Source organism: Vigna angularis, chromosome 1 (genome assembly GCF_016808095.1).
Source record: "Vigna angularis cultivar LongXiaoDou No.4 chromosome 1, ASM1680809v1, whole genome shotgun sequence".
In the NCBI taxonomy this organism is placed as follows: Eukaryota; Viridiplantae; Streptophyta; class Magnoliopsida; order Fabales; family Fabaceae; genus Vigna; species Vigna angularis.
In genome coordinates, this window is record NC_068970.1 from 26,894,826 (window position 1) to 26,910,098 (window position 15,273).

Consider the following 15,273-nt stretch of genomic DNA (forward strand, 5'->3'; position numbering starts at 1 on the left):
TCTTAAAACCCGATCTCCAATCATGATTCAATCTACCAAGCGTAATTATTTAATACTACTTTACCTGTGGCAAAACAATGAATTTTTCATCCTTAACCCGTGTCTTTCATTAAAATATTTTAAAATACACCAAAACATAAAACCCAAAATAGCATTATATATTTCGTATCGATATGCATGCATACATCAAACGCTGACCAGGTTTATTCCATAGGGGAATGGTATAAAATCTTTCAGCATGACAATGAATTGTAAGGCAAAAAGAAAAAACCTCCAGATTTTTCTCAACAGATCTCTAACACCTGTCGAGCATGGATATTGATATCGTATCACGTTACTGATTTGCAACGGACAACAATCAAATGTGATCTTGCTTTCTACGAGAAGATGCACCATGCAAAAGTTGTCCTGATATTTGATTTTCACAACTGAACGAGTAGGGTCTATCTCCATGTTAACATAGAACATTGAACTGGATACACTGTCTAAATACAAAGTGGATATGATTTTATGTAGACACATTACATTTATTATGCATGAAAAGAATATATTTTGTTTCATCTCCAGTACAGATTACATAACTAATAACATTATCTGGTCTATTTATTGCAGACAAGAGAGCACGAATTAATAATTGAATGTTACGTGCATGTGTAACCTCGAAAAATAAATCAAAAGCACTTATATTAAATTAAACCATGTCCCATACACTTATGCTAAGACGAATGTTTCCCTACAAAATTATTACAAAGTAATTGTCACTTTCAATGTGATTAAATAAGCAAAAGAGAATGTAAAGAATTTTTACACTGTTTTCCAATCACAAGCCACTATGTATGATAGGTTTTATAGTAACTATGCTAATAGTTATTATACCAATAGTGATTTTTGATTGGTCAACAGCGTTGTATAGTAATTAAAACCCTATGGGAAAATAGCTAGGCTCCTTCAATGAACATTTGGAAACCAAAATGGCATTTAAAAGTCCTAACCTCAGAAGGATAACAGCAAGGCGGTGTTGGCCGAACTACTTCAAATCGAAAACGACCAGGAGGATCACCTCGAAAATCATTAGAAAGAGCAGCACATATGGACATACACAAGTTTTGATACACAAGCAATCAAAATTAGAAAACATCGTAGAAACATTCCCAAAGAAACATACAATAATTTATTTGGCTCAAAAGCATGATCATGACAGATCAAAATGAATAAAATAAACACCAAACTATAGCAAAGCAAGTTAATTATTATTCCCATGAGAAACACTTGCAAGACGAGACAAAACATTTTACGTAACAAAATTGCATTAACAAGTAGCCTGATTTAGCAAAGAAAGTAAGTAATAAAATAGCAGTAACATGTAAACTGATTTAAGAAAGAGCAGTAACAAGATCCTAATTGAAGCTTCACTATTCAACAGCAGCAAAATGAGAAATCAGGCAAACAACCAACACAATTACACTGTAATGCTCTTCATCTTCTACTATAAAGCCATCTATCTAAACTGCAGTTACCAAGAGCCCATCTTAGTTGAAACTTCTCCATGACAGCAGCCTCAAAGGTGGTGTTTAGTGTCAAATCAAGAAGAGATACAGCTTGAATAGAGTTTGGACAATTCTCACCTTTCAAGGTAGTTAAATGAGGTTGTGAGATCAAATTAGGTCCTAAGTCCAAATTCTAAGATTTCATACTTCACTTTTAACACAATATAAAAAAATGAAATATACCTAATCAAGGATGGTGTTTAGTATCAAATCCACCAGAGATAGGGCTTACATAGGGCTACGACAATTCCCACCTTATAAAAAAGTTTTACGAGGGTTGATTAGGCTCTAACCTAAAACCTTAAGAAGGTATAGAAGTCTATCCTATATCCATAGTTGGGCCAAATGATTGCCACACTCCAAGCTAATCGCCTTGGATGAGAGGGGATGTGCCAGAAAGCTACCTTAGCTGCAGTAACCCTTAGTTCTCTTTAGTTGCAACCTCTTTAAGGATTGCCGAATTTGTAGTCCCAAGGGTGATAATTTTAGGCTCAAATTAGATAAAGATAAGACTAAAATTGAGTTCAAAGCCAGGACAATATTTGCCTTACAAATTGATTGTGAGGTTCAGTTAAGACCTAAGCCAACATTATAAAGCTGCATACCTGACGTAATAGATACAAACAAATAAAATACAAGTAAATCACCAATTAATTCTCAAACTCTCTCAAATAATTCCGAAAGTAATAAAACTTCAAGCCATCCCTAAAGTATACTTCTTAAAGGGTTTACTTTGATTTAAAATACTTCTAGGATTACTTTAGTAGTCTGTGTTACTTTAAAAACCACTCACGAGAGAGTGTAATATTTCAAGAATCAAATTAGTGGTTTACTCAAGAAAAAAATCTTGTTAAATTCTTTCGCTTTTCTACCTTTAATATTTATTTCAGAGCAGGTTAGGTGGGTGGAATGGAGCTTAAAAGTAATCATTATAAATTTAACATTAGAAGGCTTTTACCTTTTATACATGAAAAAGCACGGCATTGCAATTGCCACATCAAGTTTAAGCTCTGATTTCACAACAAACATGGTGGTCAATCTCACAGTTGGGATTTTTCAATTTACAAGTTTAGGTAAAATCGATAGCAGATCTCATCTTTAACACAGTGTGGATGAAGGCTTGAGAAAAATGTTTTGGTCATTAATTGAAGCTGAATTTAGTAAAATAAACAAGAGAAAGGATATTTCAAAATATACTCAAATATGTCATCGTGCAATTTTTAAAGGTGTTCACAACCATCCATTTCAGGGCAAACCAACTGTGCATCTCAACAAGACAATTCAAATAAGCCTCTAAAAGACTTGAGGCAACTAATTTACTCATTAAATTTGATGCTGAATTTAGTACAAAACCATGACGGAAGGATATTTCAAACATTATCCAAAAGTATCACGAATGCCACCATACAACGCAAATAAATACTTGCAGTTATCGGAAATTAAAAGAATACATAAAGTCACCATGACAACCAGAGTAATATATGCAAGGAATATAGACCACAATAAAGAACAATTTCAAAATTTAATGTAACCACCTTAGCATTTAGTCAATAAATTAGGAAATAATCTAGGCAAAAACTATAAATAAAAAATTCTACAAAATTTCCACATAAGTACTACATTCAAGTACTACGCCAAGTCATGTAAGCTTCAACTAACACCCATCATAAATGGAACCATAACACATAGATGCAGAGGTAGTGAAGCAGCAACAAATTACAGGTCCATGTAACCAAAACCAAAGATTTCATTGTCTGCATGCACGAAAGCAGCACAACCATTTAAAGCATTAGCGTCCAAGAAGCCATCACAAACCTGAATGAAACACCTATCCAAAACTCAAACCAATCATTAACATTTAATAACAAAACGAACTGTCAAAGCCCAAAAGAGATAACCATCACTCGAATGATAATTACAATCAACAATTAAATAAACTTCAACATGCACAGACCATAAAGAAAAGTATGATGTGTACAAAAGAAATTAAACCCAATTCATACCAGCAATCAATTTTGCGAAACACATTGCAAGATAAATGAGTCATTCAGACATACAAGTAAAAACCTGCATTTGCATTTTAAAACCATAACTCCATTTCTTTTAAGAAAAACCTAGAGGAGTTCTAGTAGCCCACTCTATTATCATTTACATTCTGTTGAAAAGTAGAGAATTAAGCATGAAACTCAATAATAAAAAGTTCCAGGACCAAATTTTTCTTTATAATTTCCAAGTCAATATTAAAGACTGCATTCAAAGGTGTAGTGCTTGCATTTCTCAACAATCTAATGCAAGTTCAGCTAAAACACAGATCCAGTTATAAATTATATATCCAATGAACAGAAGTATGGACTAATCAGCAGTCTACTATGCTTTCATAACGAAAAACATTACCTCAATAATAGGGTGGCACGCCTTGGTACATTCCTCCGGGAGGAGGTCTCGGCATAGGCACTTGCTGCTGTGGTGGAAGCGTGGAAGAAGCAGGGTAGCCATACTGGGAGCCTTCAGCGAACCCCCCACCAGAATTGGGAGGCAGTCTAGTTCCGTAGTCACCGGAAACCGGTCCACCCATCTGCGAATTACCATATCCACCACCAATTCCGTGGCCATACCCACCACCACCAGAAACCTGAACCGGATTGTTATACTGTGGCACCGAGTGCTGTATTCCATAGCCATTCCCACCATATCCACCATACTGAGGTATCATCATAGGACCTTGTTGTTGCATCTGTTGCTGCGGATGTTGCTGTTGTTGCTGCTGATGCTGCGTGTGTTGATGCTGATGTTGATCCCCTCCAAAGGGTTTCGTCTTTTTGCTATCCACAGCCAATTTGCAAATCACTTGGTGCCCATCAATGGTCTTAACAGGTTCCACCAACGAAGCCCTCGCACCTTCCTCCGTCTTATAAACGAAAAAAGCGAAGCCCCTCGATTTGCCGCTCGATTTGTCAAACCCTAGAGGCCCTTCCTCGACCTCTCCGAACTTGAGGAATTCGCTCAGTAGTTTATCCGAGGAAATCTCGAACGGCACGTTCCCGACGAAAACCTTCCTCGCTGATACGTCGCCGGAGCCCCCAGGTCCACCAGCTGCGGCGAGTTGCGTTACCGTCATGCGACCATCGATCTTCTTGCTTGGGTCCTTCAGCGCGAGGATGGCGCCATCCACGTGGCGAAAGACCACGAAGCCATAGCCCTTGGAGCGTCCCGTGGCCTTGTCGAAGATCACGATGGCCTCGTCGAGTTCGCCGAACGTGGAGAACACGCTGCGCAGGGTCTCGCTGGTGGTTTCGCCGGCAAGTCCGCGAACGAAAAGCTTACGGAGAGTAGAGTCGCGGTCCGCGACGGTGCGCACGGCGTCGAGGACATCGGAGTGACGTAGCGACGCTGATTGGAGGAGGTCGAGGAGCTGTTCCTGGGAAAACGGACGCAAGATCTTGCGGATGTCTTCCGCTGCCAGGGGAGCGGTTGTGGGGACGGTGGCGGTGGGGAATGCTTGGGAGGGTGGTGACGACAGAGAATCAGTATCGCCGTTCTCTTCGGTCTTGCGCTTCTTCGAGAAGTCCATGAAGAAGATTTGGGAATTAGGGTTTCAAAGAGAAAGGTTTGAAGTGAAGTTACAAAACCAAATGAAGTGTTTCTGTGCACCCAAACTGAAGAGGATCTGTTTCCTGTTGGGGTATTTATAGGACTGAACCTGGTTTGCGTTGCGGGCGGATGACACTGCTTTGAACACGTATGTTTGTGCGTGCTAACGTGTTTTTCCTTTTTTTTTTATATATTAGAAAATAATTTTCCTATAAAGTGTTCCATATAAGGTTAATGACCTAATTACCAGCTTATATTAACAACAAAACAATAAGAATATTTTAAAATATAGTATTATTTATTTCAATTTTATACAAACATTTGTTTTAATATTTGTTGGGTTACTTTTAAATTTTTTCAGTTTCAATTAAAAAATAAATCTATACGTATATATGTTTATTTTTTTATGATAATAAAAAATAATAAAATTATTATTATTATAAAATTCTAAAAATTATAATAATTAGAAAAATATATAAACAGTATTGTCAATATTTGGACACAAAGAAAAAAAAAGCACATTAGACAAAATCTAATATGTTCATGCATTTAATCTTTTATATGTTGAAACATAATTCGTAATATAAACGTTTATTGCAAGTCTATGTTTTTTCACAGTAGTATAATAATAAGATATATAACATTTATTACTTGTTTCACTAGACGTGTTTTATCAAATATTGTTTATCCTTTTATAATTGACATGTCATTATTTATCTTACATATGTTTAGTAAAGATATTTTGATATGCATTTTGTTTGGACATTATATTTCACTAAACGATATTTCGTTAACGGTTGTTTATTAAACTTCAAAACTCGAGTTGTCAGACAGTTTAGTTTCTCTAGACGATCTTATCTTAACATAGAAGTGAGAAGTGTGTTTGGTTTGTGAGACGTTTTAGAGGATCAATGAGGAAAGGTGTGTTTAGGTGAAGGAGGTGGAGTTTGGATTGAAGGAGTTTGAGCCACACTACTCTTATTAGGTCATTCTAGGCTAAAGTAACCCAAGTGGTCTCATCTAGCCACCTTCTTCCAAGAGTTGACTCAACCTCTTTTAGAGTATCAATAAACACCACCTCCATCACCATAAAACTCTCCAAGGCGGAGACACTTAGCCATTTTTCCCCATCATCATTCGGCACATCATTAACCCATCACCCTCTCCATGGCTTCCCTTCTAGTTTTGACCCAACCTAGCTAAGAGATTGCCATCATTTGGTATCAAGAGCTTAAGTTCTTCAAGAGCTACGTATCTTGGTCTCTCTTTGCTTTTATTTTCGTGTTTTTCATGTTATTCCATTATTATCTAGTTGTAGTTATCTTGGAATGGTCCAAATCAACCTCCTTTACTCTACAGTAGACGTTGATGATTTTCAAAATTAAATTGCATCTAGCTCAAAGGTCTAAAAAATACATATTTATAGTCAAATTAAAACCCTTTTAGTTTAGTTTCCAACAAAAGAAAAATCATTTAATTTAGAGTTCTATGAATAAAGTTATGATCAAAATGTCAAAAAAGGTCATAAATGTGTAGATTCATTGATACGACTGTCGCGGTCATACAAATTTGATTGCATTAAAGAATGCAGTATAGTGCTAGGAAGTGACTCCTAGGTCGTCTCTCAAGGACCAAATGTGGTTCAGTTTTGGATCAAACACGAAGTAGGGGGGTGTTCTGAAAGTTTTTGGTTGCAATGAAAATTAAACACGACAGTAAAAATCCAATGGTAAAAGACATCAAAATAAAATAAACGCGAGAACATTAAACGTGAACAAAACGTAAAACATTAAACGCAAAAATAAAAGCATCAGTAAAAACATACCATAAAACTAAAATGGTAAAAACGAATTTAAAACAGTAAAACAAATTTAAAACAATTAAAACGAAATTGTTACAGTAAAAATGAAAATATAGTAACATAAAACAGTGAAAATAAATCTGGAACAGTAAAAACGAAAATATAGAAAAATATAAAATACAGAAAACAGTAAATTTCAAAAACAGTAAAAACAGAATCAAAATTACTGCAGTAAAATAAAGAAAATAAATTTACAATGAAAAATGATTAACAACATAGTAAAAACAACAGAAATTTAATTGCACAAAAATAACAACAGAGAATTAAATTACAGCAGAAATGTAATTACAGAAGTAAAATAAAAACAGTACAGACTTGGATGTTCAGAAAATTAAATCAAACTAAAATTGAATTGAAATAGATTACAACAAACAAAAGGAATAAAATTGGAACCTATGGTGTACACTGCTCAACTCTTAACCGTAAGACTCCATGCTGTAGTGCTGTGCTCTGCAAACTGGATCAGCTCCCTGCTGGAATTTCTGGTACGACTGTCGCGGTCATACAAATTTGATACAGATAAAGAATGTAGTATAACTAGGAAGTGACTCCTAGGTCGTCTCTCAAGGACCAATTTATGGTTCAGTTTCAGATCAAACACGTAGTGGGGGGGGTTTGTAAAAGTTTTTGGATGCAGAAAAATAAAATTTAAATTAAAAGTGAAAATTTAAATATAAAGCTGAACGTAAATTAACTAGTGCAGTAAAAAAAAATAAAGCTGAGAACCATCAATCACAATTTGAAAACATAAATTGAAAATGAAATATTTTGGCATAATTAAAATTTGCAACTTGAAAACCGATCAGGAAATTGGGTGAATTAAATGAGCAAAAATGATATTTGCAGTGAATTGGAAAATGACAGAGATTGGATTCAAGATTTAAACATTCAATGGAATTGTAAACAAAAGGTAATTTGCAGATGAAAATCAACAACATCAACTAAGAAACAGAGTCCAAAAATTCTTCACTGAAATAAAACCAAATTCATTACTGGACATCACTGGAAACAAAACCCCTAAACCTCCCAAGGGGAGGGGGAAAATGAACTTCAGAACAGAAACGTAAATGGTACTTCCTAATCTACTCCTAAAATCTGATGCCTTGCTCCTCTGCTGCTGGTCCAATTTATAGCAAAACCTCAGAATTGTGCTGTTACTGCTGCTGCCTCCCCGTGACCTCTTAATTTCATGATTTTGTTTGGCAGCCCTTGAATTCTTAATCAAACATTCACCAATCCCTTTATATGAAAATGGGTGGGGCTCTCTCCTAATTGCTTGTCCGTGACCGTTCCATTCTCTTTATTCTCTCCATTCCCCAATTGCTCCAAAATGAAAGAAAAACTCATCCAAATGCACATTATGGACGTAACAAAAGGAAGAAAAGGGGCCCTCCATACTCATCAGCACTTCCTCTTTTACGTGTGCCAACTCTTCTTCTCATGTGGCATCCGTGGGGTCTTCACTTCTTGCTGGAACGTCCATGTTGCTTCTGTATTATGGATGGTGTTGTTGCTGTATTCTCTCCAAGCACACACCTAAATGGAATCCCGTGAGCTTCTCTCATCTTTCCACTTCTCCAAACTGAACCAGTTGTTGCACTCAAAAGCTGCTGCCCACTCTGGATGTTCACGTCTTTGCTGGATGCTTCTTCTTTTTCTTCATCAATCACCATGTGCTTTGCTTTTCTTCCAGCAAAAATTAAATGCCCACCGTGGAGAGCTCTCCTCTGGACGTGGCAGCTTGTTCTTTCCGAGTGTACCCTTAAACCTTCCATTTCCGTGCTCTCTTCCCAGCCGTGACCAGCTGCTGTTGGTGAATCACCGTGTGCACTCCAGCTCCTGGAATCAGCCGTGAATGAAGCTCTCAATGGATGCATGTTGTTTCTGTTTGAAGCTTCTTAACTTCTCCAAATGTGCTGGATGTTGAAGCTGGACCGTGTTGAAGATGGCTACTGGGATAAGATGATTCTCGTTGGCAGCTTCCACACTTCCCAGCTCTCGGTGGTTGTTCAAAGCTGGATGTTCTTCTTCTCCAATCAGCCGTAGCCTCCATGCTTCCAAGCTGCTGTCCATGTTCTTGCTTCTACTGCTGGACATGACTGGTGCGTCTACCGTGAAGTGCCATGCCTCTAGATCAACTTCCATGAATCACCATGCTGCTGCCAACGTGCTGTACGTTGCTTGCTGGACATGCTCCAAGCTGAGGCACCTTGTATCTTTTTTCAGCCGTAACAAGTTCTTCACCTTCTCTTTGCTAGCGTGGAAGTCCAGCCCTTTCATGTGTACCACTTCAAGCTAGAATAAAATATTCTTTTGTGGCCAACATCTTTTCTCTCATCTCCAAACGTGAACTTCTTTCCTTCATCGTGACCCCTAATGTCATCCTTTATGCTCTTATAATAATATTTCCTTTCTTAGTGGCAGCCCTATGCATTCTACATTTTGAATTGGACCGCATGAATTTTGCCAAGCCCTCACTAAATGCATTTCAATAAAACCGTGAGTGGTGGCCCCATGATTTCCCTTTCTCTTTTAGCAATATTCTTCAAGCAATTGGACATGCAAAACTGAGCAAGGGATCCCATGTGTCCAATTATTGAATTGAGAAATCAGTAAGTGAGCTCCTTGTTCCGTGAGTTTCTTTTCCAAATCTAAGATCCACAATTAAATGCTTAAAGAAACCTGCACAAGTCGTGACCAACTTCAATAGAATTCAACATTTATTTTTTTATTTGCTTTCACTAAACCGTGAATGGGTGTGTGGAGTGTATATTTCCCAAACCAATTTTACTTCTTAAAAATTCTAAGAAGTGAGATATTTCCAAATGTCCCAAAATATAATTCCAAAATTTTATCTGCAATTGATAATGTAAATAATTACTTTCAAACAATTCAAATTAATTAAAATAAGAATTTCTGATTAAATTGAGCGTAATTAGCAAAAACAGAAAAATACTGGACAAATAAGCACAATTCCCCGATTAATTTTAGCACAATAAACTAACTGAAGTGAAGAAAATAATGATTCATCAAAATAGACCACACTTAGTCTTTTGCACTCCTGGGCAAAATTAAGACGCAAATCAGGGAATGGTTCAAAGGACTTTTAGGGAGGTGACACAACTCAGCAGACAGAAAAATAAAAACTCGCAAGAAAATAAAAAGAATTTACAAAATTCTCAAGAAGTCTAGACAGAGAAAAGATGTAGACCATATCCAATCACAGAATCGCTGAAAAGCATATACTTATAGAAATCTTCCAAACAATTCAAAACTTGGTAAAATAATTAATCAGCTCAAGAGGTGATTTGAAAATAACAAAACCTCACAGATGCACTATAGTGTTTCTCTCAAGTGTCTAGGGTAAATAATTTCAACTCAATGTACTCAAGAAAACAAACACAAGTAGACTTGGCAAGCTTCTAATTATCAATACTTAAAACATATGCATGTTCAGATCAAAAGGTCTTTACTGGGTTGTAATGGGGCCAAGGACAGGGGAGGATAAATTGGGATAAGTAGCTATAGCTCAGAAGAAATAGAGGTGCACTAGGAAAAAATGTAAACACAGTGAAATCTCACTCAAACCTCTAATTCAATCCTCTTCTCGACTCCATTATTCACAAAAAAAATTTTTCAAAATTTTTTTTTTCTCATCATTTTTTTTATCCTGTCTTCTTTCTCTTTTTTTTTTTTTTTTTTTTTTATCACATAACAGGATATAAATTATCATTTCAAAACATGATGAGGAACCAACTAGCCAATTCATCAGAATTCCCAAGGAGACCACACTTATTCACAAAATACTTCTATAGCTCCAGACTTTCCTAAGGTTAAGGTAATCATTTGTTTTTCACTTAGGATCAGTGTATGAGCTTCAACAAAAGAAATATATACAGTATAGGCTCAAAGGGGTTATCAAAGGATAATAACAAGGTAGGCTTATTTGGCTAAAGAGGCTCAAGAACAAAAATGCCTTTATCACTTCCAAAAATGCATATAAATCAAGTATATCAAAAAGAATCAAGCCAAGGCATATGTGCAAGCAATCAAGAGACATATCACACACAAGAAAGAAAATTAAGTGGCTCAAATCTCACATAGGGTATTCGTCACAATCAAATCAACCTCTCAAACGTATAATCATCTTTCCAAGCAAAGAAAAGCAAGGATTACAATCTATAAGTAGTAAGTAAGTGAAGGAAAAATCTACAACTTAGATAATCCAGAAATCAAGAGAAAAATGTAAAATTTATTGAACTCAAGAACACTAAAAACAACTTAAAACAGAAAAAAAAATTTAACGCTCAAAAACAAAAAATTTAACACACAAAATACAAACTAACAGAAACTAACAGAAAAATCAGAATTTCTTCCCAGTAGACCACACTTAAATCACACAATGTCCTCAGTGTGTCACAATCATCAGATTATCAATTTCAGAGCAGTGAAATAAGATAAACAAGTGTAATAAAAAGTAGGAAAAATGGGAAGAAATTTTTCAGTAACATCCATCAGTAGATGTTATCAGTGACATCCATCAGCAGATGTCTAAATCACCTAGCACCCATCAGTAGATGCTAATTAATTTTTTTTTTTTTTTTTTTTGAAAAAGGAGATGACCGGCACTATGACAACAATCTCGGTGGCAACGACCGGAACTGTTGCTACAGTGGAAACAATTTGCCTATAAATAGGCCAATCTCAACGTCGAGCAACATTTTCTGACCTAGTCTCTCTCTCTAATCCTCCCTTCTCTCTCTTCTCCTCTCTTCTCCTCTCTTCTCCGAGCATCTGGAGTCTGCACGGAGCCTCTGCCACCGCGCTGTTTGAAGAGTCTGAGACCCGCGAGGAGCTCCTCTTCCAACCTTCCGCTTCCGGGTAAGTCCTCAGAACTTTGGATCTCCCTTTCTTTCTGTCCTTCATCCTCCCTCTTCTCATTTATCAGCTTTTATTTCTCTTTTTCATTTCCTGCTTTCCTGCTTTCCAGTCTTCCATTTCATTTTTTTTTATTTTCCATTTCCTGCTTTCCTTTATTTTATTTTCTTTTCTGCATTACCTGTCCTCTTCCCCTCTCCGATCCATCTTCTTTCTTCCCCTTCATTTTTTTTTTCAGCCTTTCCAGTTTTCTGATTATTAAGCACACTAAAAACAACTAATAATCAAACTAAAATCAAAAATAATGGACAAAATACTGGACCTAGATCCGTTAGGACCCTTTGCGAGGACCAGGACCTAAACATGGACAAAACAGAACGACCGAAAACTGGAAAATGGACAAACCTGAGACAAGACACTGAAACAAAGACTGACAGGACAAAATAAATTTAACGGGAAACAAAAACAAATAAGGAAAACACAGAACTAATCTAATTTTTTTATGCTTCTTGTTTTTCCTTTTATTATTTTTTTATGTTTTGTTTTTTTTTTTTTTTTTATGTTTTTGTTCTTTTTATTTTTATATATATTTTTTTATTTAGAAAATATGATGAGTGAGATGGAAATCGAGAGATACACGAGTCAGCGGTGGCGCCCAACAGATGATCAGGTCAAGATGATGACCAACATCTTCAACTATGGGGTCACTCATCCAAGCCGAGCGCAAGTCGTCGAGATCACGTCTCGACTAAGGACCTACGGAGATGCCAGCGAATACAATGTGCACTGCTGGTTCAACAATCACGGCAATCGGGTCAGGCGCTGGCAAGCGGAGATAGACCCCACTGGCACTCAGTTTTCACAACTGCCGCTGTATATGTATGGTAAGACCCTGATCACACCTCAATTTATTGAAAATTTTTTTTTTTATTATTAACACGAAATTTTTTTTTTTGTTATTTTTTTTTTTTTGTTGAAAGAACATGGCTGGGTGGTAATGAGGGCACCAAGGCTGCTGGACCTGTTTCCCGTCCCGATCATCATCGAGGACGACAGAGATGAGCGACAAATCCCTCCGCCTAGGCCTCCTACTTTCCGAACCAGAGCTCCCTCGACGGAGCTTACCCAAAGATCACCACCGAGCAACTACTTTCGTTTTTAATGCTTTATGTTTTTTTTTTTTATATGTTTTTATTGGCCAAGTGTAGCCAGAAAAAGGGTTGTAATATGAACACTTTAATTTTTTTTTATGTTTTTATTTATTGTGGTGTGTAATATTAACGATCAGAAATGATCGACCCCCGGACATCTTTATTTTCATATATATCTATTGCAATTTTCATTTTCAGATCTGTTCAATCCCTTTTCTCCATTACTGTAATTTTTGCATTGATGAATGAAATATTTTCTTAGTCTAAAAATTTTCAATCAAAAACATGTATGAGACAACTAAGAAAATATATTTACAATGAAGAAAATAAGGAAAAAGATAAGATCGGAAGTGAAAATTTTCAATGACTAAATAATAAGAAACTGAGGGTCGAAATAAAATCATGGACTACGCAAAACAATTTCTGAATTTTTGATTTTTGATTTTTTTTTTAATGATAACAAATTGAAAACTAAGAAAGAAAAATAAATATACATATCAGAATACATATTTGGCATGCTTTTAAACAAAAAAAATTTTTATCACAATTTTTTTTTTATATATATATTTTTTTTTATTTTTAAAAAAAAACAATTCGAAAACTAAGAAGAAAAGGAAAAACAAACTTAAAAGAAAAACAAAATGCAGAATCTCCCCGAGACCACACTTAAACTACAATGTCCTAAACATGTTCTAAGCATAAGATCATCAATTAAAACACTAAACAGATAAAGGACAAATGCAATAAAAGTAGAAAAACGGGGAAGAAAGAAAGAGAAAACTCTCCTGGTCAGGGTGGCAGTTGCCAATTTTGGACTTGTAGGGAGAGGTTTTCCACTTCATGATCCATCACGGAATTGTTGAGGACGTACTGCTTCATCTTCCAGATCTGATCAAGCAGTGAAATGTCCTCCACCGCCGGATTTAAACAACAAATATTGTTACTGAGCGGATTCAGTAGGTGCTTGTTGATCTTCGAACTGTCAGTGTCCGCACCTTTGTTTTCCACTGTGGGTGTATGTTGATCAAATTTATATGTACCTCCTGCAATATGGTTAGTGCAAAATGGCACTACAGAAATTTCATGCAAGGGTATAACACCCAAATCCAGTGTAACATGCTGAACCTCAGATACATCCTCAGAACATGAATGAATTTCAATTTCAGAAACATTATCTACCACAAATTCAGATTCATGTTCAATGCATGGATAAGAAGTATTCAGATATGATGGAAAAAATTGTTTCTCATCATGCACAGAGGGAAAATTAAAATCATGCTCAGCAACAATATAGTCATCCGCATACATATCAACAGCATAATTATTAACATAATCATGAATAACATAATCATACTGAGGTATGCTTACCTCCACTTCCTTGAAGATTTGAAAAGTAGTGGAAGATGAAATTGGTCTACCTGGGTCAGAATTACTGGTTATTCTTGCTTGGGCCTCAAAATGTTCATCAGCAGTCTCCTCAGGTGCAAGAGTGGCCATCTGCCCGATCTGATCACTCAGATTCTGCATGGCAGCTTGAGTTTCCTGCTGAATCTTCATGCTCTCTTGCTTGAACTTTAGATTCTGCATGGTTATCTGCTCCAATAACTCCTGCAATGTGGGCTCAGAAGTTGAAGGCTGAGAAGTTGTTTGGGCAGAAGCATTATACTGCTGACTCTGATATTGCTGGACTGGTGTAGGCATGAAAGGACTCTGGAATGATGGTTCTTGATATTGATGATGTGGACAATTGTACCATTCCAAGTTAGGGTCATTCCATCCAGGACCATTGTTGTATCCATCTTGCATAGGGGAAAATTTGCTCAGAAATTTTTCCTCAAGATCTTCCCATCTAGTAATGAGCACTGGAGGAAGAGAGTCTTTCCAATCTTTTGCTGCTCCTTCTAATGAGTGCGGGAATGCCCTTAAGAAAACTAGATTATCCGGAACATTTGGAAGTTTCATTAAAGAGCAAATTCGATAAAACCTATCTAAATGTTCATATGGGCATTCATCCGAAAGTCCATGAAAATGGGGTAGCAAATTTATCAGTCCAGTGGTGAGAACTAAATGATCACCATCCTCAGTAGGTGGAACCGGCTCCCAAAGGGAGCTCTCAGAATTTTGAGGATGAGACATATTGTTCTCATCATAGAAATCAGCAGAATTATAATTAGAGTACCAAGCAGAAGGAAAATCACAATTGGAGACATTTGCAGAATAAGCAGTATTCACATAATCAAAATAG

General features: G+C 36.4%; 1 protein-coding gene across 6 annotated transcripts; it reads right to left on the reverse strand.

Moving 5' to 3' along the window:
• Nucleotides 1–137: 137 nt before the first annotated feature.
• Nucleotides 138–5,223, reverse strand: LOC108344566 (UBP1-associated protein 2C-like). 6 transcript variants are annotated; one of them, XM_052877556.1, is made up of 2 exons: nucleotides 3,942–5,223; nucleotides 138–481 (listed from the first exon to the last, which is right to left on the reverse strand). In XM_052877556.1, exon 1 carries the CDS (start codon nucleotides 5,116–5,118, stop codon nucleotides 3,943–3,945), a length of 1,176 nt encoding a protein of 391 aa, XP_052733516.1. In that variant the 5' UTR covers nucleotides 5,119–5,223; the 3' UTR covers nucleotides 138–481; nucleotide 3,942. The 6 variants fall into 6 exon arrangements, 5 of the variants coding, with proteins under 5 accessions (XP_052733516.1, XP_052733513.1, XP_052733510.1 ...); XM_052877553.1 differs by having other exon boundaries at nucleotides 138–485; XR_008248821.1 differs by lacking the exon at nucleotides 138–481 and adding an exon at nucleotides 668–733 and having other exon boundaries at nucleotides 993–5,223.
• Between the last annotated feature and the right edge of the window lie 10,050 nt (nucleotides 5,224–15,273).

Coding starts and splice junctions, on each gene's coding strand:
- LOC108344566 (XM_052877556.1), bottom strand. CDS start 5,118: ATGGACTTCTCGAAGAAGCGCAAGACCGAAGAGAACGGCGATACTGAT.